This window comes from Salmo salar, chromosome 26, assembly GCF_965601325.2.
Source record: "Salmo salar chromosome 26, fSalSal1, whole genome shotgun sequence".
NCBI classification, from domain to species: Eukaryota; Metazoa; Chordata; class Actinopteri; order Salmoniformes; family Salmonidae; genus Salmo; species Salmo salar.
This window is the reverse complement of record NC_138316.1, coordinates 19,622,188-19,647,191: the sequence shown is the minus strand read 5'-3', so window position 1 is coordinate 19,647,191 and position 25,004 is coordinate 19,622,188. Positions and strand designations below refer to the sequence as shown.

Below are 25,004 nucleotides of genomic sequence, written 5' to 3'. Positions count from 1 at the left end.
TGGAGGTTTTATACCATGATTTCCTTTATTTTGGTCTTTTTCAACTGTTTAAAAAAAAAATAATACATGGGCTATCATTTATAATTTCCCCAAGCTACTGAATCTCATCTACTCTGGCTTAATTTAGACCGTCCTCCCAACATCAGAGTGCATATCCTATTTTTTGGGGACACTTACAAATAACATGGAGCATCTCAATGTGAAAGCATTATCCAAATTGCAATTGGTAAGTGTTGCGCTAGATTTATTTTGGTACCTCATCTGCAACAGCCTCAGTACCCAGACACAGCCTCTGCCCCCCCCCCCCGGCCTGTGCTTTGATGTGGGTTATCAGTGAGCCCCATCGCCCCTGTCCCCCGCCACCCTCCCAGCCCCTCCGTGTCAGCACCTTTTGATGTAGCCTATGTGCACTTCCAAATATCATTTTTAATAAGGAGTCATTATCATTTAGATTTCTTGCTGAATGAGAAGAGTGACCTCTGGTATTTATCTGGTGGGGGGGGGGGGGTCATGGTGATGATGTGTGTATGGTGCTGTGGTGGTGGCAGGCAGACAGATATGGCTCATTGACATTAAGCCAAAATGCTTACTATGTGCATTCTGGGAAGATTGGGTGGAAGCCACTTATATGGGGAGCTGTATACGGTGGCAGTCATTCACATCTCTTTTCTGTCTGGTAATCAGAATGTCTTCTCTAGCAGTTCCCTGAACAAGTCAGTTTGGGTCCAAGCACTCTAGTCTGCATACTTACTAGTAGTTCAATAAATCAGTAGTTATTTAGAACGTACTGTAGATGTAGCTTGTTGGAGATACGTATGTGTGTAGTGGTGGGGAGACTTATTATGAAGCTCACCTTCCCTGAATAATGGCATTACAGAGCAGGTTGGGGGACTGGCCTTGGCTGTGTTGGGCTGTGTAAGCCAGGGAGGGTAGCAGCTGCGCCCTCACATACAAGGCTCCTCTAATTTGTCAGAGCTCACCATGGACTCCCTCCACCTCGTTGAAGGAGAGTCTCAAGAACTAATATCATCCTATTTTTATCAGGCAGTGAGCGAGCAGAGAGAAGTCCCAGGGCCCTGACAGGACAAAGAGCCTCTCCACATGCCTCCCTCTTTAATATCTTTCTGTGGACCAGGTCGCAATTAGCATGTTAATGAAGGGATCTGAAACCTCTAAAGATCAAGACAATAGGAGTCCTTTCTGGGCGCCTGAAGATAACAAATAACCTTTAACGGAAATTACTAGATGAAATGTACAGCGTTTATCGAGTGAAATACTCATTTTTAAGAGTAATCTACGAAACGCTGGTGTTAATCTTTTTCTTTATGCTTTTGAGCCCCATGCCTGCCTCTAGCTTATTTTGGTTAATTACATTGAGGACACTTTATGCTTGTCTCTTTTAAAAAGGCCTTGCGGTTAGCTGCATATTCTCCCTGCCCTACTTGATGTTGGTGCATGCTGGCTAAGCTGTGAGAGGCTCATTTAGGAGCCCTGGTGCTGCAGCTTTGTCACAGCGGTGAGAGATCAAAGAGACCCCTAATACTCAGATTCAGGAAGAAGAATACCAAAATCAAACTGGTTTCCTGGGCAGGCCTGGTGTTGGTAGCATTGGGTCAAACTCAAGATAATGAGGAGTGTGTTACAGCCCCTTTTAAACCACACAGATTTTCACACATGTCCATTATGGAGTGGGAACCTGCTGGACTGGGCTGACCCTGTGTAGGAGTAGAGGGTTAGTATTAGTACAGGTGGTAATGTAATAATATATGCCATTTAGCAGACGCTTTTATCCAAAGCGACTTAGTCATGTGGGCAGACATTTTACATATGGGTGGTCCTGGGAATCGAACCCACCATTTTGGTGTTGCAAGCGCCATGCTCTACCAACTGAGCTCCAGAGGTGATAGAGGCAACAACAAGGCCTTGATGCAACGGTCCGATGTGAACAAATAAATGGGTTGATAGACAACCCTGGCAGAGGGCAGGTAGAGGAGTGAGCGTAGGATGGGGTTGGGAGAGGCAACACTATTGGGTTCAAAGCACCTGTGTGAAGAAGACACTTAAGGGCTGTCCTCTACAGAGAACCCCTGATTCACTGTTCAGTCAGACCAGTTAAGCAGAGGCTTCCTGGAAACGCACGTGTACACACACACACACACACACACACACGCACGCACGCACACACACACACACACACCACACACACACACACACACACATCAGCCAGGCCCAGACGATACCCTGCAGCGTCAGCAGCACCCTAGCACCCTCCGCATGAACTGCCCCAGGCCACAGATACAGACAGACAGACAAGACAGACAGGCCCAGCCTCTCTCTACTCCTCTCATCTATCACTCACCTCTCCATCTCTTTCTCCCCTCCCCTCCCCCTATCTCTTCTCCTCCTCCCCATCTTCTCTTCTCTCCTCCTCCCAATTTCCTTTCCTCCTCCCCATCTCCTCTCCTCTTCCCAATCTCCTCTCCTCCTCCTCCCATCTCCTCTCCTCCTCCCTATCCTCTCCTCCCCCTCCCCATCTCCTCTCCTCCTCCTCCCTATCTCTTCTACTCCTCCCTATCTCTTCTCCTCCTCCCCATCTCCTCTCCTCCTAGTCTCCTCTCCATCTCTTGTCCTCCTCTCCTCCTTCTCCCCATCGCTTCTCCTTCTCCCCATCTCTTCTCCTCCTCCCCATCTTCTCTCCTCCTCCCCATCTCCTCTAATCCCTATCTCCTCTCCTCCTCCCCATCTCCTCTCCTCCTCCTCCTCCTCCTCCTCCACATCTCCTCTCCTCCTCCCCATCTCCTCTCCTTTCCTCCTCCCTATCTCCTCTCCTCCTCCCCATCTCCTCTCCTCCTCCTCCTCCACATCTCCTCTCCTCCTCCCCATCTCCTCTACTCCCTATCTCCTCTCCTCCTCCCCATCTCCTCTCCTCCTCCCCATCTCCTCCTCCTCCACATCTCCTCTCCTCCTCCCCATCTCCTCTCCTTTCCTCCTCCCTATCTCCTCTCCTCCTCCCCATCTCCTCTCCTCCTCCTCCTCCACATCTCCTCTCCTCCTCCCCATCTCCTCTACTCCCTATCTCCTCTCCTCCTCCCCATCTCCTCTCCTCCTCCTCCTCCTCCTCCTCCACATCTCCTCTCCTCCTCCCCATCTCCTCTCCTTTCCTCCTCCACATCTCCTCTCCTCCTCCCCATCTCCTCTCCTTTCCTCCTCCCTATCTCCTCTCCTCCTCCCCATCTCCTCTCCTCTCCTCCTCCCTATCTCCTCTCCATCTCCTCTCCTCCTCCTCCTCCACATCTCCTCTCCTCCTCCCCATCTCCTCTCCTCCTCCTCCTCCTCCTCTCCATCTCTTGTCCTCCTCTCCTCCTCTCCATCTCCTCCATCTCTTCCTGTCTCCTACTACTAGCTCAGTGTCTTTATTCTCTCTGTCAGTCCATGCCAGTTGAATGGATTTCTAATATCTGTGCATGGACATGGTTGTGTGTATGACTCTGTGCTTATAAGAAATAACCTTTAACCTTTGGTAACCTTGTTCATATCAATCAGGGTACATAATGTAGTTATTATACAAAATGTACATTGCATGCGTTCGTGAGAGAGGGGTTTGTACACCAATATTTTCCATGGAACTGAATTCTTCAAATATCTTCCCAGTTTAGCCCTGGCAGGTAAGACCTCACACAGATGTCAGGCGAGGTAAAGCTGCCCCTGTAATATTGCTAGGAGGTGGGAATAAAACGGTGTGAATTATCTGTCAAAGCATCAGCCCAGTGAGCTGTGTGGCCAGTTCATTAAACTGCTGACAGTACCATTAATATTAGTGTGCCTTTAAAACCCCAGCATCAAATCAAAACCACCCAGGGAGATGTGAGGTGGTTCAGCTTTTAGAGGGGAGTGATCTGAATTGTAATGGGCTGTAGGAGGATAGGTGGTGGAGGTCTATAATAAAGTCTCTTTTAAAACCTCTTTTTGGAAATGGGATTTATATGGCACTGCTGGCATTATAGAAAGCAAACCTTAGAAAACTGGTGAGATGGACATGTCATGAATGAATGTTTATCATCATGCCAAGCATTAGGCTAAAATGTCCCTGATGCATAACTTCTTGCCTAATTATGATTTTGAAGAAAAAAAAACTCCTGGACTTTCCATCACATTTAGACACTGTGTGTATTTGGTAGTTGCCACATAATATTTTTTCTGTGATACAAATTTCCAGTAAACTAAAAGATGATAGCCTCGTAGTGTGCATTCTCTTGCAGTAACCTGTACCAAAAGATAGCTTATTCTTGTTTGCTTTTGCTTTTCATATTTGGTGAAAGAACCAGCAAACTTTTAGGACATGGAGATTACCAAGATGGTATGCTGCGCGTATACAGAACTAAATGCATTTTTCGTGTGGAAAACAGGACAGAAATGTGTTGCTTTGATGTTAGCCATAAAACCATTTTTTCTTTTTTTAAGGATGAATACTTTGGATGTACACAGAGTGGTGTGACAGTTGTAGAGCGCCCTCACCGTTGCTGTCCAGCAGTGCCTGGGTCCACACATTTAGCATATATCCTCCCACCACTCTGTCTTCCAGAGTAGCTTTTATTCTCCTCAGAGGAGGGAGAGATGCCTCTTGTTCTCTTTAAGACAGATTTTTAATACTGTTCCTCTCCGACTACATTTGTAGAGAGCAAATGCTTTGATGAAATATGGGACAAACACTATACACATCATGTTTTTCATCTGTAGTAGTATAGCCTTGAAATGGACTCTACCGCACATCATTTATCTGATATAGTCCTGTACTTGCTTTTGGACTGTCTAAAAAAAACTGCCCGTTGATTTCAAAATATTTATTCCAACCAGTATCTTGGTGAATTTACATGAAATTGAAGTCATGACATCCATTTGATAAGCAACTGAGGAGTATATAATTGGAACATTCAGGGAAAATTACATCTTAATTATATTCGCTGACACTTACCATGCAGTGTCAATTGGCTGGTAATAAAGAATAGGACATGCATATTATCTGTGTAGAATAGTTTGATTACAAATCTGTCTGTTGGGTAACTTGGGTTAATTGAGTTTATGAAATTAGAAGTTTTCTTCATGAATTCAAATGTTTCCTTTCTTACATCTTGAAGTTCTCAACACTGTCAGTTGTATTGTATAGTAAGCATGGTGTATAGCAGGATTTGATACATGTATTGTGTTGAGGTCAGCTATTGTACTGTGATGTACAGTTTCATCTTCCAAAGCCTATTGAATTGTGACACATTTGCTTCTGGGTGACTGGCCTTGCTTTCGTCTACACTGTGACTCTCAATAACAGAGGCTAATTTGGCTATGGGAAATGGATTCAAAACTAACCCAGCAACAAGCAGCAGTGGAGCTAAGCTTTTCTGGGAAATTGATATGTACTGTATCTTCTGTCACAAAAATGTAATATTGTACCTGACATTGTGTGGTAGGAGATGTGCCTCTCTTGATAGTTCGACATGTGAGTACAAACTGTATTGTATTTTGTGTTTTACTGTAATTGATGACTTTGATGTTCAGTTGCTTCTGGGGACCTTCAATAGGCTTTGTGTTTTAGTTTAGTGCTGCAGACTTCCAATAATATGTAAATGCATCCCTGTTTCTTTCCTTCCCTCCTTGAAATAATCACTTATCTGACATGTTCTGACATGACTTGATTGGCAAAAATAATAGTGGAATCCTTGCTTTCACCTAATCTAGTGTGAAATTGGTGATTACCTCAAGGAAAGCTGGATGGATGGAAGGAAAGGAGGAGGAAAGGAAGGAGGTAAACATATATCAAATCAGGCCTGTGTTTATCTTGTATCAGGTGGAGGAGCGTGAAGCCCAGGTCCAGGAGCTGCAGGACACCATCACAGAGCTGCACCAGGAGATGACCAGGAAGGACCAGGACACGCTGACACAGCTGCAGGACACCATCACAGAGCTGCACCAGGAGATGACCAGGAAGTACCAGGACACGCTGACACAGCTGCAGGACACCATCACAGAGCTGCACCAGGAGATGACCAGGAAGGACCAGGACACGCTGACACAGCTGCAGGACACCATCACAGAGCTGCACCAGGAGATGACCAGGAAGGACCAGGACACACTGACACAGCTGCAGGACACCATCACAGAGCTGCACCAGGAGATGACCAGGAAGGACCAGGACACGCTGACACAGCTGCAGGTCACCATCACAGAGCTGCACCAGGAGAAGGACCAGGACACGCTGACACAGCTGCAGGACACCATCACAGAGCTGCACCAGGAGATGACCAGGAAGGACCAGGACACACTGACACAGCTGCAGGACACCATCACAGAGCTGCACCAGGAGATGACCAGGAAGTACCAGGACACGCTGACACAGCTGCAGGACACCATCACAGAGCTGCACCAGGAGATGACCAGGAAGTACCAGGACACGCTGACACAGCTGCAGGAGCTCCACCAGATGGAGAGCAGGGTGAAGCAGCTCACTGACCAGGTAGAGCTGGGGAACTATTACCACCCAGACAGGTCTAGTTCAGGACTGGCCAGTTCCATTGGGAAACACTTGCCCACTTCTAATCAAGATCAAATAGAACAAGTAAATCAAAATGTTAACCTCATTTAACCACTTTTAATCACATTTTAAACACACTATTGACAGAGTATGCAATTGCTTCATCAGCATAATGAAACCAGCATTGGTCTAATCTACAGTGTATGACACAGTTGTACTTGTAACCCATTGGTGTGGTACAGTGAATGATGTGCTGTGTGGTTGTCTTGATGGCAGGTCAGGAGCTCCGAGGAGACCATAGGCCAGCTGAGACAGGAGGTGGCTGTTAGAGTGGGCATCAGCAGCGCTACACTGTCTGGGGACGTGAGCACAGCAGGGAAAGTGGGTTAAAGCACAGTGTTCATGCATATACAGTACATGTACTGTTATACATTCCACAGGACATGATCTACTACTTGACCTACGTTTTTATAGGCTGTAGGGTCTAACAATGCATCAGTGAACATATAATGCACTTGGATCCACTCGGCTTTTACGGTCTTAAATATTCATCCAAATGTCATTTTTCTGTGCAAACAAATGCATTACTAGGTGATAGAAATGATAGAAATGTAAGCTAGTCCTATAAAGTTCCAGTTATATTGTGTTCATTGTCTCTATTCTAAGACTCATTGACATGTCATCAGTCATCCTGTTGTTATTAACATTCCTATACAAGCTTACGCATTCACACATAAATCACATTAGACCCTCATTTCCAGATGAATGCATACGTACATGGTGACTCAGTCTCTCACACGGTCTGTCTGTATGGTCTGTCTGTATGGTCTGTCTGTGTGGTCTGTCTGTGGGCGCGATGGTCTGTCTGAGGTCGCGTGGGCTGTCTGTATGGTCTGTCTGGTGGTCGCGTGGCTGTCTGTGGGCGCGATGGTCTGTCTGTGTGGTCTGTCTGTATGGTCTGTTTGTATGGTCTGTCTGTGTGGTCTGTCTGTGTGGTCTGTCTGAGTGGTCTGTCTGTATGGTCTGTCTGTGTGGTCTGTCTGTGTGGTCTGTCTGTATGGTCTGTCTGTGTGGTCTGTCTGTATGGTCTGTCTGTGTGGTCTGTCTGTGTGGTCTGTCTGTCTGTATGGTCTGTCTGTGTGGTCTGTCTGTGTGGTCTGTCTGTGTGGTCTGTCTGTGTGGTCTGTCTGTATGCTCTGTCTGTGTGGTCTGTCTGTGTGGTCTGTCTGTATGGTGTCATGGGTTGGAGATCATGATTGCCCTGTAGAGCTGGAGATCTTTGAGACCAGTGTTTGTTGAGAGGGGCTCTAATGATGGCACATGTGGCCTGGGTTCTGATGGCCCCAATGTGGGAGCCAGGGCCAGTCTGAATAGCAGCTCTGTCCCCCTCTCTCCACCTAACTCTTGACGTCTCCACACATCTGGCAGGCAGCCCAGAGACCATGATGGGAGTCAATTAACTCTAATGAATTGTAATATTGTGCAATTTTAATCAGGCAGTAATTCTGTATAATAACCTTAACATTTCTGGAAGGGATTGGATTGCAATTACGTGTGCAGCAGCAGAAGAAGGCAGAGAGTTTAAGTAGGGAACTATGCAGGTCCCTAGAAAGAGGGCTTTTTAGAGTTCCTTTTGTTTGCGTTTAATATGGAAATTGTGCGAAAATAATGAGACAACTTCTCCTCATTGCTTATTGAATTTGGGAGGTCAGGCACAATGAGTTTTGTGTAATTATGGACATAGCCTCAGAGATGGTAGGTAGATTGGCCTATTAGTCCTGTCTGGGATGATTTTTTTCTCTCTGGTGGATTTTGACCTTCAAATCATCCAAATGCTAGTTAGAACCTTCCTGATTGGTTGAATTGGCTTGTTGATTAGTCAGGCTTCCCTGGTGGGCTAACTGACTGGTATCCTGTTTGGCTGCGTGGGGGTGGAGGAGGAAACAGCCTCATAGCCAGATGGTAGAGAATAGAGGGAACCGTAGAAAACATATGTAAATGAGAGAAATGTTCCTGTCGTGTATTTGGTGTTTTAGTGAAACAGCATTGTCTTTGTGTAAGAGTGGATGTTTTTGGTGCTGAAACAGAATATTCTAACACTGAAGGAATCTATGGGTCCTAACCCTGTCCTCCATCTCTGCAGCCTTTTCCTCTCTTCTCCTCATCTCTCATCCCTTTTCCTTCTCTCTTTCCCTCTCTCAATGTGGAGGAAATGCATTGGAAAGGAGAGCCAAAGTCACACAACATTAGTTTGGTAGTGGCTGCCGCTGCAGAAAGCTATTAATCTTCCTTGACAGTATCATAGAGTACGGTGGAGCTGGGTCGCGCCTAGCCCCTCGCTCTCCCTCGCCATGCGCCACTCGCAGGAAATTGCCTCATACTTCAGCGGGCAGGAAGGTGACACGTCGGCGACACCCACGCATGTGTCACTTTCAGGGCCCAGGGCCTGGGTGGGAGCGGGCTCCGGTGCCACAGACAAGCGCTGCCTGGGGAGCAGTAGAGGAGAGCTGCCCAGGGGAGGCTGGCTGAGCTGGGGTCTGGACATGCAGGGAACCACGCTGGATTTAGAGGAGGGGCGGAGGAGGGGTAGAACTAGTTACCAATAAATGAGGTCTTAACCTCCCTAACTTTCTTTGGCCACTAGTATTTGACCTGATTGAACCCATCTACTGCACAAAAGGACTGGGTGGAAATGGAGAGTTGTGGCGTTGAGCTAGCCAGTTCAAGAGGGTGTTGCAGTAGATGGGATATTTGCAGTGCCCGCCGTTCGCTGTCTCTTATTTGATGAATTCTGACTCCTACAAAGAGGATAGGTAGTTGCCCCACTGGGGGGATGGACGGAGGGATGCAGCAGGACCCAGGGAATGTGCTAGGTGGTGAGCTTCTCTGTGGCTGGTTTCAGCCTGCATTCTGGATCATGAGGGCTGTTCTGTATGGGGAGCAGTAATGAAAGGAGAGGTTAAGGAGTAGAGTGAAGTGGTCTCGCTCGACAATAAATCCTATGTAGTAGGGGATGCTATGGGACCCCACTCCTAGAACACAGTAGGGGCGTTGAAAAGGGACAGGCGTACGCACACTTACCCAGACACACATGCTCACACACACACGCTATGCCTGTTAAGAACTGTTGTGCCGCGTCTATGAAAGAGATTGAGCTAATGGAAATGTGGGCTAATGTTTTGTGGAGAGCATTCCCTGAAAAAGGCCAGGATTCTCATTTCTCACTCAATACATTAAGTTCTTTGTGTCATACGTTTGACTAAAATGTTGTTTATGAGTTGATTTGACTATTATTTGAAAATGTAGACATACATCATTTTAACAAAACTGAAGCTTTTATCAGTTCTGAAGCCACAGACACTGATGCAGGTGTGGTATACGTACCAGCTGCTGGGTTGGCCATTGTTTTCAGATGAGACATGTACACTGTGCTGTTTGAGAGGGAATAGAAAGCTTTATGCTGTACCATCTCCTCCCAGCACCACACCCCATCCCTGTGCAGACCTCTCCAGAGGACCAATGTTTATTGCCATTCTAAAGCAGGCTTTGTTGTGATTGTGTGTGCTCTCCGTCCCCTTCTCCTTGTTTCCACTCTTCTTTCATTTTGTGCAGGGCTGGGGGGATTGCTGTGTGCTGCGGCTCTGTGATTAGAGAGAGGGAGAGGCAGAGTGCTTCTCAGCAGGACTCTGTTTTATATTCATCAAAAGAGCTGCCTTTGATTTGCTCCCTCTGACGTGTGACAGCGGCGTGGCTGCAGCACTGCACAGCCGCCGAGGAAATCGTGCACTTATCACCCCTCCCTCTTCCTCCCCTGTTCTCCAGCAGTACCCACCACCGAACTCCCCACCACTCCCCCCCGCAGCCCAACCTTCAGGCCGCCTGGCCGTCTTATTCATTTCTCTATTGTTGTTAATATTCCCTCTTTTCACTCAAAAGGCAGACTTTCTCCAAGATTTGCCCTCGCCATCTCTCCCTCTCCTCAGAATAGTTACCCAGAGTAGAGCCTGTGGACTGACGGGCCAGCAGAGAGAGGGGGGGAGTAGGGGGAGGGAGAGAAGGGGGAGAGAAAGAGGGCGAAAGAGAGAGAGCTCTAAGTATGGATGATGGGTGGTGATGAGAAGCTCATCTAGGCCCTGTCTGTCTGAGTAGGACAATGTCCATTTCCATGGGAGGGAAAACAGGCTGTTGTTGATTACAGAACAGTATTGAATACGTTTTTTTCCCCTGTTGATTGCAGTATATGAATGTGACCGTTCAGTCACTGCTGCCTACATAGAATTACAATTTCATTACGGTTGCCTTCTTTGTCTTGCTGACGTTCAGTGGCCACCCTGCTGTACAGACTCCCTCATTATCCAGGGTGGGAATGACATAACATCTGGGTTGGAGAAAAGGCCAGGTAATGTCCTGGGATGGTGGAGGCTCAGGTTAACCCAGATAAAGTCCTGTCCTGTAGCCTGGAGGAGCATCTCTCACCCTGTCTCTATGACCTTCAGCTCTGTGTCGGTAGTAGCTCAGACGAGGCCTCTGTAGTTTCCTATGTGTTTACACAGGAGCCCACCCTATTACCACCCTCAACTAGCAGATCAGTCAATTCTGCACAGTTTCTGATGGCTCAGACTAAAATCACATACTCACGCACACACACACACACTAGCTCTTCTCTCCAAACACTGCCCCCCTCTGCACCACGCCTGGTCCGAGCAGGACACACACTCCTGTGTTTGAACAGGGCCCCTCTGTGCTGCAGAGACCAGCTTGGTTATTAACGGTGTCAATTATTAAAGCAATTTCCAACTCTGCAAACAGTGGCAGGGAGAGGCGAGCAGGCGCAGGAACGTGTGTGTGGACGTGTGTGAGTGTGAGATCCATGGGGAGGGAGGGACAGACTGAGGCCGTTTGCCTGCTGCTTTGTCCCTGCAGTGGCCCAGCTAACAAGGTCACATACACCCAAGGTTAGCTCGGAGGGAGGGGAACATGCTTGGGTAATATTTCACCTTCTCCTTGGTTCCACAAGCCTCTTATGCACATCACACACACACACACACATGGACACACACATACTTGCAAACACACTCACTTCCCAGTAACTGGAAATTGAAAGATGTCCAATTGGCGTTGTGCATGTACAGCAGCAGAATGAAATGCAAACTGAAGCAGTGTTCTCTGATGCCCACTGATCTCTCCTTGCCGTTTGTCGATCCCCCAAACTTCACGGCTCATGTCGCATTTGATAGTGACGCCGCCATGTTACAGTTCATATACTGTACTGTATACACAGGGTTAAATGCACGCCACAGTCTCAGGGTCCTCTGGAGAGCGGGATACGAAAGTAAACATTCAGCTGCATATTGTGGCTGACATCAAATCTAATTTTTGTAAACAACAACTGAAATGCTTACTTACAGCTCTTTCCCAACAATGCAGAATATAATAAAGAATTATTATAATAATAGAAAAAAATAATAACACAAGGAATAAATACACATTGAGCAATGATAGCTTGGCTATATGCACAGGTTACCAGTACTGTGCAGGGGTACGAGGAAATTGAGGCAGGTATGTACATATAGGTAGGGGTAAAGTGGGGGTAAAGTGACTAGGCAACAGGATAGATAATAGACAGTAGCAGCAGCATATGTCATGAGTGTGGACGTGTGGACGTGTGTGTGTGCTGACAGTGTGCCTGTGTGTACTTGTTATGTGTGAGTGAGTGTGTGTGTATGTGTTGGAGTGTCAGTGTAAGTATGTGTGTGTGTGGGTGGGTAGAGTCCAGTGTGTGTACATAAAGTCAAAAAGGGTCAATGCAGATAGTCCTGATATCTATTTGGTGAACTATTTAGCAGTCTAATGGCTTGGGGTTGGAAGCAGTTCTGGAGCCTTCTGGAGTGTCCCGGTACTGTTTGCCGTGCGGTAGCAGAGAGAACAGTCAATGACTTGGGTGACTGGTGTCTTTGAGAATTTCTAGGGCCTTCTTCTGATACCTCCTGGTATAGAGATCCTGGATGGTAGGGAGTCTGGCTCCAGTGATGTACTGGGCTGTACGCACCACCCTCTGTAGCGCCTTGTGGTCTGATGCCAAGCAGATGCCAAACCCAAGCAGTGATGCAGCCAGTCAAGATGCTCTCAGTGGTGCAGCTTTAGAACTTTTTGAGGATCTAAGGGCCCAAGCCAAATCTTTTCAGCCTCCTGAGGGGGAAGAGGTGTTGTCATGCCCTCTTCACGACTATGTTGCTGTGTTTGGACCATGATAGGTCCTTAGTGATGTGAACACCGACGAACTTGAAGCTCTCGACCCGCTCCACTACAGCCCTGTCGATGTGAATGGGGGCGTGTTCGGCCCTCCGTTTCCTGTTGTCCACGTTAAGCTCCTTTATCTTGCCCACGTTGAGGGAGATGTTATTGTCCTGGCACCACCCTGCTAGATCTCTGAGCTCCTGGTAATCGTCGTTGGTAATCAGACCCACCACCGTCGTGTCATTGGCAAACGTGGTTACATTATTTTATCTCCTCTTCTCCTGTGTTGTGTTTGAGTCAAGCCTCGCTCCTGAAAACAAAGCTTACTGTAGGTCCTTTAGTATTAGCTCTCACATCTTGTTGCTCCGAGGGCCGATGCGGAACAGACAGACAAGGTAGAAGGACTACAAGGTAATACAATGGAATATACAGTGTAGGCTTATGATGCCTCACGCATGTAGAGCTTTCCGTGTTTAGATAACTACTAGGAGGGAATGTTAATGTCAGGCTGCACAGCTCACAGCTCCAGGGAGAAGGTAGTTGGATGGCAGTTTGAATGGAGTTTGATAGGAGCGTAATGACCGTCTGATGGCCCTCCTGTCTGGGTCTTGTCAGGCTGTTCAAGGTGACCGCTCCAGACCCCACTGTCTGTCTCTGCGTCTCTCTGTCTACATGCATGATGATGCATTTGATCCGAACCCATCTCCCTAATGGTCTCTGTGAGCTGCCAGCATTCTACAGAGCACTCAAGAAGCCCTTGTCCCTGTCATTTCAGATGTTCACCTGCCCCACTAAGCATAGGTAGCCATTCGCCCCTCGTTCGCCCGGTGCTCTTGACAGTAAGAAAGAGGGAGATGAGAGCGGCGTAGAGAGAGAGAAAGAGGGAGAGAAAGGGAGTGTTAAACCATGCAATGCTGCACTTTGTGTCAGAGAGGGACATCTTCCTTCTGCTCCGCTGTAATCTCTGAAGCCGTGCCATGGTGTGTCAGTGTTAAGTTGATACCGAGCTTTGGGCTACTGTGGACCTCTACTTCTGAAGCTCTACTGTAGGGCCTAAACCCCATAATCCAGCTCAAAGGCAGACGCTTGGGTTAGTTATGTGTCTATGTGCTGGAGATTGACTGGCTCTTTTCTGAGAGGTGTTTTCTTTCTCCTCTTTCCTCCTCTGTTGTTCCCCCATGTTCCTGAGGCTGGCTCTTTGGCCCTGCAGGATCCCCACAAGGCTCTGGGTGATTCCAGCGTTTATCCTCCCGCCCCTCCATGTCTCTCGCTGGGGAGAAAGCAGGAAGCGGGGATAGCAGCAGCTCATCCTCAGGGCTCCACTGTCTGCTGCCACATAGGCCCTGTGGCCTTCTGCACATTTCTATGGAAACACTGACTGGCTATTTCTGTAGCTGATCTGACAGCAACCATCCTGTCTGGCTTTCGGTACATTATGTAGCTTTATATAATATATAAACAGCCATACACAGTGCATTCGGAAAGTATTCAGACCCCTTCCCTTTTTCCACATTACTTTATAGCCTTATTCTAAAATGGATTTTTTTTAAATGATCCTCATCAATCTACACACAATACCCCATAATGACAAAGCGAAAACAGGTTTGTAGAAATGTTTGCAAATTTATAAAATATGAATTATTTACATAAGTATTCAGACCCTTTGCTATAAGAATAAGAATTGAAATTGAGCTCAGGTGCATCCTGTTTCCATTGATCATCCTTGAGATGTTTCTACAACTTGATTGAAGTCTACCTGTGGTAAATTCAATTGATTGGAAATGATTTGGAAAGGCACACACCTGTCTATATAAGGTCCCACAGTTGACAGTGCATGTCAAAGCAAAAACCAAGCCATGAGGTTGAAGGAATTGTCCGTAGAGCTCCGAGACAGGATTGTGTCGAGGCACAGATCTGGGAAAGGGTAAAAAAAAATCTGCAGCATTGAAGGTCCCCAAGAACACAGTGTCCTCCATTATTCTTAAATGGAAGAAGTTTGGAACCACCAAGACTCTTCCTAGAGCTCGGCCAAACTGAGCAATCGGGGGAGAAGGGCCTTGGTCAGGGAGGGGACCAAGAACCCGATGGTCACTCTGACAGAGCTCCAGAGTTCCTCTGTGGAGATAGGAGAACCTTCCAGAAGGACATCCATCTCTGCAGCACTCCACCAATCAGGCCTTTATGGTAGAGTGGCCAGAAGCCGCTCCTCAATAAAAGGCACATGCCTGCTTGCTTGAAGAAGGGATGTTTTATTTGCAAATGTAGGGACTCAGAGTCACTATCCATCTGCTAGCCCAGCCATTTTCTCTCCACAGCTTCCCTTCCTCCGTCTCCTGCTGCACCACCTTTGTCTGTGAGTCTCGTCTTCACTATAGGACAGAGCCTCTTATCAGTGTAACTACAGCAACGCAAATCACGTTGAGAGAGAGATGCTAGTAGCTCATTTTGTTTGTTTTCTTTTTAAGGGCATATTGTTTTATTTATGGTGGTTTTCTGTATTATTAAGAGAAGAGTTGTGAATCGCTGTCGCGTCATTGGTTTATCTTTGTGAGTATGCTTCGATGTCTGCTCTCCCTCCCTGGCCCTGTGAAGTCAGACTTTTTGATAGGGCTCTTGACACAGCAACACTTGGCAGCAGACTCCCTTTGTTCTCGCAGGGAAAGGTGCCGAAGGCATTCGAAAGCAATAAACAGGAAAAGCTATCAAATTCAATATTTCTCAGCAGATGACGAAACAGACATGTGTTTGTGCACTTGGCATGCAGCGAGATCCCTCCTGGCTCCTGGATATGATACAAAAAAAGTAAACATGCAATATTAGCGTTAAGGTAGGGGAGCATTATCTGGCAGACACCACACCAGGCCTAATCTTATCAGTGACACCAACACATATCAGGTAGAATCTCTTAATTTAGCAGAATTGAACAGATCCAGATAAGTCCCTGGGAAGGAAGAAATTCCCTACATGGAAACACCTGTCCCTGCCTTTGAGTGGCTTTGGGGGAGCCAGCCAACTGGAAGCAATTATTTGCTGGTGGTCAGCGTTTGAGCTATCTGCTGGGATTAGCTGAGGGGCTGCTGATCTGGGAGCTGGTCGAGTGTGATGTGGTTACACCTGACTGGGCACTCTGGGCTGAGCTGAGATAGGCTTGGCTAAAGTCAACTGGCATGGGATGGGATGGGCTGAGCCAGGCTGGGTTGGGCTAGACTTGGCTGGGTTGCTTGGGCTGCACCTCATTGAGCTCAGGAGCCTGCCTGTGCCTGCTACGTTCCACATCACCAACAGAGTCTCAGGCTAGGTGGAGCTTTTGAGGTGAGCCTCTTTATAATGGAGATATACTCACTGGTGATAGTAAGAGATGATAAGCACTATTTAACTGGGCGGTATTGTATGGGGCGAAAATGTGTTCATGTGTGACTACAAACTAATGTATTTTTGTGTGTGTGATTATTTACAGATTTGGGTAAATGTGAGGGTTCTGAGTGTGTGTGGTGTGGTGAGTGTGTGTCTGGCTGCGTCCATCTGAGGGGTCTGGCTGTGGACGTGATTGTGCTTTGATGAGGTCTCAGTGGTGCGCCCCGCTCTGGTCTTGTTGAGATGCTTGGTGCCTTGCATTCCCATCGCTTTCCCAATTTGACAGCTGATGGGATCACAGATGGAATGTGTGCCCGTGTGAATTGCCCGTGATATACATAACAGCCTAATTTATCTTCTCCACCCCTCTCTTTTCAGCAATTCCTCCCTCCTTCCTGCGCACCCCTCTCCCTCCTTCCTACCCCATTCCCTCCTCTCTCCCTCTCTCTCTCTGTCTGTCTTTCTCTCTTTCTCTCTCTATCAATCTCTATCAATCTCTATCAATCTTTTCCCTTGATAGAGGGAGCAGGAGAAAGAGAGTAGAGAGAGTGAGAGAAGGGAGAGAGAGAGTAGAGAGAGTGAGAGAAGTGAGAGAGAGCAGGAGAAAGAGAGTAGAGAGAGTGAGAGAAGTGAGAGAGAGAGCAGGAGAAAGAGAGTAGAGAGAGTGAGAGAAGGGAGAGAGAGAGCAGGAGAAAGAGAGTAGAGAGAGTGAGAGAAGGGAGAGAGAGCAGGAGAAAGAGAGTAGAGAGAGTGAGAGAAGGGAGAGAGGGAGCAGGTGAAAGAGAGTAGAGAGAGTGAGAGAAGTGAGAGAGGGAGCAGGAGAAAGAGAGTAGAGTGAGTGAGAAAAGGGAGAGAGGGAGCAGGTGATTGAGACGAGCCATTGAATCAGACATGGCTCTGTGGTGCAGAACTGTTATATTGGGATTCTTTGTAGACGATTTCCTTTCTCCTGTGGTCAGTGTGGGAAGTTTGATTTACTATCAGAGATTGTTTCATACTGATGGAGGGTGTTGGAAGAATTATTATTTAAAAAAATTGTGGAACAAACAGCTGACTGAAGACGGGACAAAACCAAAATAAAAAAACATGATTTTTTTATAATCTAACAAAAACTGAACTTACCTCAAAAAGCAGTAATCGATCAGCAGTATCAGACAGAGCAGTGCAGGCGGCCGAGTTGAATCAACAGATCACATCACATATTTTAGCACATATTTTACTTCCTGCTTTGCTCCTATGGGTACACTCACAATGGCCGCCAGTCCACCCATTATGCCATCATTGATTTGAATGGGGATGCCCATTCTATTCATTCTATTTCTATGGCAGCACATGCAGTCAGGAGCGGAGGAGAGGAGAAAATGTCATCAAACGTTAATTATGTTGACCGCGTTCATTTGGCTGGCGAATTACCGTCATCCAAAATTCCATGACCATCACAGCCCTAGTGTGAGTGCATGAGTATATGTGTGTGCCGTAGACTACAGTGATGTGCATGGGGAGTAATGGATATAAAGTACCTCATAGAGATAGCTCCCTAATCTGATTCCTCCTGAAGCTGTGGGCTTGCCATGATTTGTTTGGCTGGCCTGGGCTCTGTATGCACATCATGCAGAGTGGGCTTGATTTGCAGCGCTACAGAATGATCCCACTTGGCATAACAGAGAGAGAGAGACAGAGATATTTGTATACTAGAGAGTGCCGGGGAGGCTGGTAAAGAAGCATCCTTCAGTCCAGTGGGTGGGGCTGATCCATCTCGCTCTGAATTGTGCACTTTGAGGGACATTTCTCGTAACGGGCCACTCGCTCATCCTTAACACCAGCAGCCCGCTGGGAACTTTCCAAAACTCTGTCCGATGCACCACAGCGGTGACACACAGCCCAGCACTCGGCACGCCACCTCCACGGCACGCCGCTCCTCGCCATACCCACCCCCCTGATGCATCATTCACCGCCGGGCCCATTTACATCCATTTATCTGACTGCGTCAACATGGGTACAGTGTGGGAACAGTTGTGTTTATCTGCTCCTCATATATCATCATACTGTATACTGTGGGGATTTATATTCATCAGCTTCTGTTTTCGAGAGTGTAACTGTTATGCTATTATTATTATTATTGCATTGGAAATGCGCTCTGTGGTAAGAATTCCCTCAGTCCAGGATGATTTTAATCTGGTAAACAATATAATCATATAATTTGGAAAAATTAAGGGGGAAAAACCTGAATTGCAAGATAATGTATCAAGTGCCTTTAATGTGATTACATTGTGAGTGTTGCCTGTCTTTATCTAAAAGCTTCCAGAACCAAACAAAAGGAAAATGGTGTGATTGTAGGCTCTTTTAAGCAGTCCTTTGTTTCATAAAGTAATCATAAAAATAGGACTCAAGTCAATTACACATATTATCTCCCAGTTGAAATGACAGTCCCTTTGCAGGCTATATCTCCAGTCACTTTACATAATGTCGATTACATAATGAATGTCACGTATTTTCTCTACCTTATTGACGGGCTTCCAGGCACCTGCTAAACTGCCTGACAACATTCACATTAATAACACATTTTCTGTATAAAAATTCCTAAATATATTTTTCAGCTTAAAACATGTAGTTGATATTTAAACAATCTAATTATAGGAAGGTCCACTAATCACTGTGTATTGTTCATGCACTGTCAATGCAAATTCATTGAGGAGAATGTGGGCTTTAGTATTACGTATGTTGGCATAAACTGCTTTTCCCTGAGCAAACCAATGCTGTTATATTATTCATCAGCCAGACACTGTACCAAATATCCCTGCAGCAAAATGGAGGTGCGGCAGCCGCAGTAGCAGGCAGGCAGGAGACACTTAGTCACATGGACAGAGCAGGAGCAATAGCAGCTCCTCCAATTCAGCTGGGAATTGACTCTGGGTGACAATGGAATTCATTTCCAAAAGTGTGTGTGTGTGTGTGTGTGTGTGTGTGTGTGTGTGTGTGTGTGTGTGTGTGTGTGTGTGTGCGTGCGTGCGTGCGTGCGTGCGTGCGTGCGTGCGTGCGTGTGTGTGTGTCTGGTGACAGGGCTGTGGTAATGAGGCTCGGCAGCAGCCCGCTTTAGTATTAAAGGCACAACTCCCTTCCTCTACAGGCAGTAAAGCAATGCCGAGACGCAGTGAAATGTTTACAGCGCTGTGGTTGGCTCCTGCAGCCAGGCCGTGGAGGATATTACTGCAGCTCGCCGCTAATCACTCATCCCTGCCCACCAATCAGGACTCTGCCCCTCCACCTCCACAACAACGCTCCTAAAGCACCACATCACAAGGACACTTTTAATGTCTTCCCACTACGCTTAGAATGATTAGCCATATTGAAGTATTTTTCCATTATTCATTATTTGCATCAGGAACCCATAAACACGCCGGGTTCTGATTCTGGCTGTAGCTTTTGACACTGTTGAAGGTTGACTGAGGTGAGAAGTTTGCCTGGAGCTCTGGGAGGAAGGTTCCAGAGGGGTTTAGGAGGGACAGTAGGGTCGTAGGGAGGGAGCCAGGGGGTGTGAAACCTGAATAATAAAACCGACTTAACAGAGTTACACAGTCACAGCCCTGCATACATCACCTCAATGACAAAATAGGATTTATTCACCATTCAAGTGGGAAGATTATCTTTGGCACAAGCTATCAATTTGACTTTTTTTGCAAGAATGCAAGTATGGCTGTTGGAGTGTAAAGTGACTTTTAGTTTTTTTCTCCTTTTTATCAGGGCTTGGTTATGCTTGTGGTTGGTGACTCCCCATGTTATTACGAACCAGTAGTGAGTGCCAGTTTATCCTAAGCCAGTGCAGCTGGTGGGGCCTGATTTGAACTCCATTCTGATTCTGGTGGGGATTGCCGTCACACACAATCATCACATTGGATTAAAAGTTGTTGTGATTTTAAGTACTCAACTCCCTTGCCAAAATCAATAAAGCAAGTCAATAGCTGGACCCAGCGCTGCGTTCCTGCTTCCCACCACCAAAGCTGTGCTACACTGCTATGGAAGCCTGCCTTTCCTTCCTCCACAGTCACACACCCTACCAAAGACAGGTTCTCAAACCCACTAAGGCCCCATCTCATTTGGACTTTTCATTATCTCTCCTTAGTTAAGTCTATATCAGATCGTTGAGATACGCGGTCGTGTCCGCCATATTTGGGTAAACTTATCATCATTGATAAGAGTTAGATGTTGTATGCCTTGGCCAATGTCCTGTCCTTTTTGTACAATGTAGTTTGACGTATGTAGACTATTCTGTGTTCTGTTAAGTCCATGTCCCTTACTGACCATTGTCTCTCACAATAGCCTAAGAACTCTCTGCTTCTACAAAAGACAATACCACCGTATGATTATTATCTTAAGAAGAGATTCTGGTATTTGTAACAGTACAGTTACTGTACAGTTAGGTTACAGTTCAGTTAGGTTACAATACCGGCAGGTTTTTTTTCATTGCCGTGGCGCTGCTAAGGCAGCCATGGCTGATCGCTCCCATACGTATTTGTACATTTATTGATTTCTAAGTATTATTTGAATTGTAATTTGTCCATCAGATTTAGTTTTTTTATTTGCTTATTTAGAGATGGTTACACTTCGTCATCTTGACAAAGTTTTAAGTCAGTTGTTGCCAAAGTGAGTGCTACACAGTGTTTGTGGAGAGGAGTGGCTAGTGTGCTGCAATTCAGCTTTCAGCTGCCAAGTATGTAATGTATGTAATAATAATATACTACTACTAATACTAAAATTAGTACCACTACTACTATTGTACTGTTACAATACTGTAGGTGTGAGTACGGAAAACTATTTTGTTGATGTTTTTAGTTTTGTGTGTTTGAAGCCTCATGGCTAGGCCTTCATGCCTAGGCCTTCATGGCTAGGCCTTCTTGGCTAGGCCTTCATGCCTAGGCCTAATTGGCTAGGCCTTCATGCATAGGCCTTCTTGGCTAGGCCTTCATGGCTAGGCCTTCATGCGTAGGCCTTCATGGCTAGGCCTTCATGCCTAGGCCTTCATGCCTAGGGCTTCTTGGCTAGGCCTTCTTGGCTAGGCCTTCATGGCTAGGCCTTCATGGCTAGGCCTTCATGCCTAGGCCTTCATGCCTAGGGCTTCTTGGCTAGGCCTTCTTGGCTAGGCCTTCATGGCTAGGCCTTCATGGCTAGGCCTTCATGCCTAGGCCTTCATGGCTAGGCCTTCTTGGCTAGGGCTTCTTGGCTAGGCCTTCTTGGCTAGGCCTTCATGGCTAGGCCTTCATGGCTAGGCCTTCATGGCTAGGCCTTCTTGGCTAGGCCTTCATGCATAGGCCTTCTTGGCTAAGCCTTCTTGGCTAGGCCTTCTTGGCTAGGCCTTCTTGGCTAGGCCTTCTTGGCTAGGCCTTCATGCATAGGCCTTCTTGGCTAGGCCTTCATGCATAGGCCTTCTTGGCTAGGCCTTCATGCATAGGCCTTCTTGGCTAGGCCTTCATGCATAGGCCTTCTTGGCTAGGCCTTCATGCATAGGCCTTCTTGGCTAAGCCTTCTTGGCTAGGCCTTCTTGGCTAGGCCTTCATGCATAGGCCTTCTTGGCTAGGCCTTCATGCATAGGCCTTCTTGGCTAGGCCTTCTTGGCTAAGCCTTCTTGGCTAGGCCTTCTTGGCTAGGCCTTCTTGGCTTACTTTTTATATCAAGAAGAGATTCTGGTAATTGTAACAATACAGTTATTGTCTTGTACTGATATAATACAATACAATAGTGTAGGTGTGAGTTTAACAACACAGAAACTCTTGATGTTAATTGGTTTATGTTTTGAAACCTCTGGGCCAGGCCGTCATTGTGAACGAGAACAAGTTATTGACTTTTTCTCATTTAAAGAATGGATATATAAAAAAAATGATCACCTCAACTATGCCTCGTCCAAGGAATGGACATAAAATGGATGCCTTCCAGGGCCAGTCTTGAAAGGTGTCGCATATTTCATTTCCCCTTCTTGACAACATTTATTTTATCCTGCCACGCCAGACGAGCTGCAGGAGATGAATCTAAGCAGAGATGAGGGCTTTGTACCTATCAGTACTATATGTTTTATTTATGTTTATATGTTTTAAAACTCTTAACCACTAATCGAGCAGATTTTTAATTGCAATCCAATGAGAGTCGTGATAGTTTCAGCTGGAGATAACCTGCTTCTGAAAAGATGGCTGTTTTTAGATGATCCAATCTCCACCAACACTAGCAAGGCACTCTTTTGTGTGTGTGTGTGTGTGTGTGTGTGCGTGCACGCGTGTACGTGCGTACATGGCTCTGTGTGTGTGTGTGTGTCTCTGTGTGTATGTGTGTGTGTGTCTCTGTGTGTGTGTGTGCATGTGTGTGTGTCCTCGTAGCTGCGTCTGTTTTGGTGTGTGGGTGGTGGGTGATAACACAGTTTACAACTAGGTGTAGGGAGCATTCCGTGAACAAACAGCATGATTCGATTCTGGGAAAACACATGTATTAGTGAGTGTTCACTTCAGCGTGCTGGGGACGTGGGTGGTGGAGCTGACCATGATTTCATTGTGTTCTTGTTGTTGGTTTCTGAGCTTTTTAAATAGCTTTTACATTTTTAAGTAGTAGTCTCAAATCCTCCTGACAGTGGGCTCTTGTAGTGAAGGCCCGCTTGACTTACGCTTCTGGCATACCCTCTGGCCTTGCGTACACACACCACACACACACACACACACACACACACACACACACACACACACACACACACACACACACACAGACACACACAGACATTCATAGTGGAGATGAGGATGAGGGGAAAAGAAATAAGCTGCAGCACTGCATAAGACAGGTGTCAGCGTGTCCTCTTCGCCGGCCATAAAAGTTAATTAAAGAAAAGGAATTTTTATTATGCTGTGCTGCTGGAGCACGACTGCTGCTTAATAATAGCCTCTCCTGGAGCTGCTGTCAAGAGGAGCACCAAAGCAGAATAATGGCTGTGTGTGTGTGTGTGTGTGTGTGTGTGTGTGTGTGTGTGTGTGTGTGTGTGTGTGTGTGTGTGTGTGTGTGTGTGTGTGTGTGTGTGGGTGTGTGTGTGTGTGTGGGTGGGGGGTGTGTGGATGTGTGTTCATCTGCTCATGTGCCAGAGGGATTCATTCTGTGTTGGTAGGAATGTTTTGTTTCATTACAGTGATGATATTCTATTGTACATAGTCCTTCTATTCCTACAAAGACCACTCAATATTTCATTGTTTTATTTGTGAAGAGGTTGAGCCACACCTAATGACATCTGAGGACTTGGATTTCTGAGGACTTGGATTTCACCTACCTTAGTGTTGTGATCCCACCATGGCTCGATAAAGACCTGACTCTCTAGAAAGTCATGTCCCCATGTGGCAAGAGAATACCTCAGAATACTGCAGTGCACTGGGTGTCTACATAGCCTGACTCTATGTGGAATATATCAGGGTTTATATAGTAGTCCTTATTTGTATTCCCTTCCTGCCACTGCTTTAATGGTATTTGTTTTGTTCTGCTCTGAGAGTATTTTGGGAATATCAGTGGGGAGTTTGGGTTTTAGGAGGATTGGGTGATTTGGATCAATGTGGCTCATTTTTCTTCTGGCATACAGCGATGCCCTCTTTTTTTGGCACATTTGAAAGAGAAACGTGGGCGTATCAAACACTCAAACAAGTACACACACCTAAGAATGCACTCACTCACTCAGTCACACACACACACACACACACACACACACACACAAACAAGAAAACAAACGCATGCACACTAACAAACACACTCTGTACATTAGGATATACAGTACCTAGCAAGTCTACCTGTTTTCCTGCTTTAGCATTATATCCATACAGTATAATACATTTATGGAATGCTATTGAAGAGCCTACATACAGCACAGTATGGAGTGGTGGATTCGATCTCTAGGTTTATGTCTAAGTTCAGCTTTAATTACCAGAACGACTCAGCAGTAAATTAAGTGGCGGAGGATGAGTTGAGAAAGGGAGGGAGGGGGGCGGAGGAGAAGAGAAAGGGAGGGGGAAGCATAGACAGGGGAGTGGGGAGGGGAGCAGTGCGGCAGTAAAGGATGCATTAAGCAATTAAAGTTAGGGCGCAAAAGAATGAAGTGATGCAATGAGTTTTGCAGTAATTGCCTTCGCTATGACTGGTGATCACAGGGGAGCAGGACGGGGGGGGGGGGGGGGGGGGGACACGACAATATTCTGTATGTCAGTATCTGCTGAAAGTCCTTCATACTCACTCACAATCAAGGGCATACTATACACACATGATACACACATGTATGCATTGCATATATATAAACACACGCACACACATACACACACACATTCTAAATTGCACAGGTCCAGAGCAGAAGGATAAAAATAGTATGCTTGGCTTTACATTTGCGTTGATTAATTCATATGTGCAATCATTCTCTCTCTCTCTCTGTCTCTCCGTCTTTCACCACCACAGAAACGTATAGACACCACCATCTGCACACACAGGCGTGTATAATTATGTATGCATCAATATTTGATAAAGAACACATGAGTTAGCACCATGCAGTATTTGTGATCTTGAATGGTGGGATTATGTATGTTAACAGTGCTCACACAAGCTCATCTATGATTTATCTGGTGCCAGAGCCCAAGCCGGCACTTTTTCACACTTTAAAGCATTTGTCTCGCCTGTCTGTGGGAGATAAGACAGTGGAAATACTTGGGATGGGACGGAGGACAGGAAAGCAGGGGGAGAGAGAGCGAGGACTGGACAGCGACAGTGCCGATGGAAGGAGAGGTGTAAGCTTTTGTTTGTGACTGGGGTGAGTGTGGGGTGTGTGCCAAGCCCTCCTTCCTCCTCTCTCTCTCTCTCTTTCTCCATCTCTCTCTCCATCTCTCTCTCCTCTGTG

The 25,004-nt window shown here is 46.5% G+C and overlaps 1 protein-coding gene across 6 annotated transcripts in view; it reads left to right on the top strand.

The window, feature by feature from the left end:
• LOC106587320 (uncharacterized) overlaps positions 1 to 7,220 on the top strand; it is a 69,045-nt gene extending 61,825 nt beyond the window's left edge. For 3 of the 6 annotated variants that reach the window (XM_082969491.1, XM_082969490.1, XM_082969492.1), the window contains one exon: positions 5,840 to 6,789. In XM_082969491.1, coding sequence (XP_082825617.1) covers positions 5,903 to 6,634 — 732 coding nt within the window. In that variant the 5' untranslated portion in view covers positions 5,840 to 5,902 and the 3' untranslated portion in view covers positions 6,635 to 6,789. The other 3 variants (XM_082969488.1, XM_082969489.1, XM_082969487.1) reach the window with 3 other exon arrangements.
• Positions 7,221 to 25,004: the final 17,784 nt, after the last annotated feature.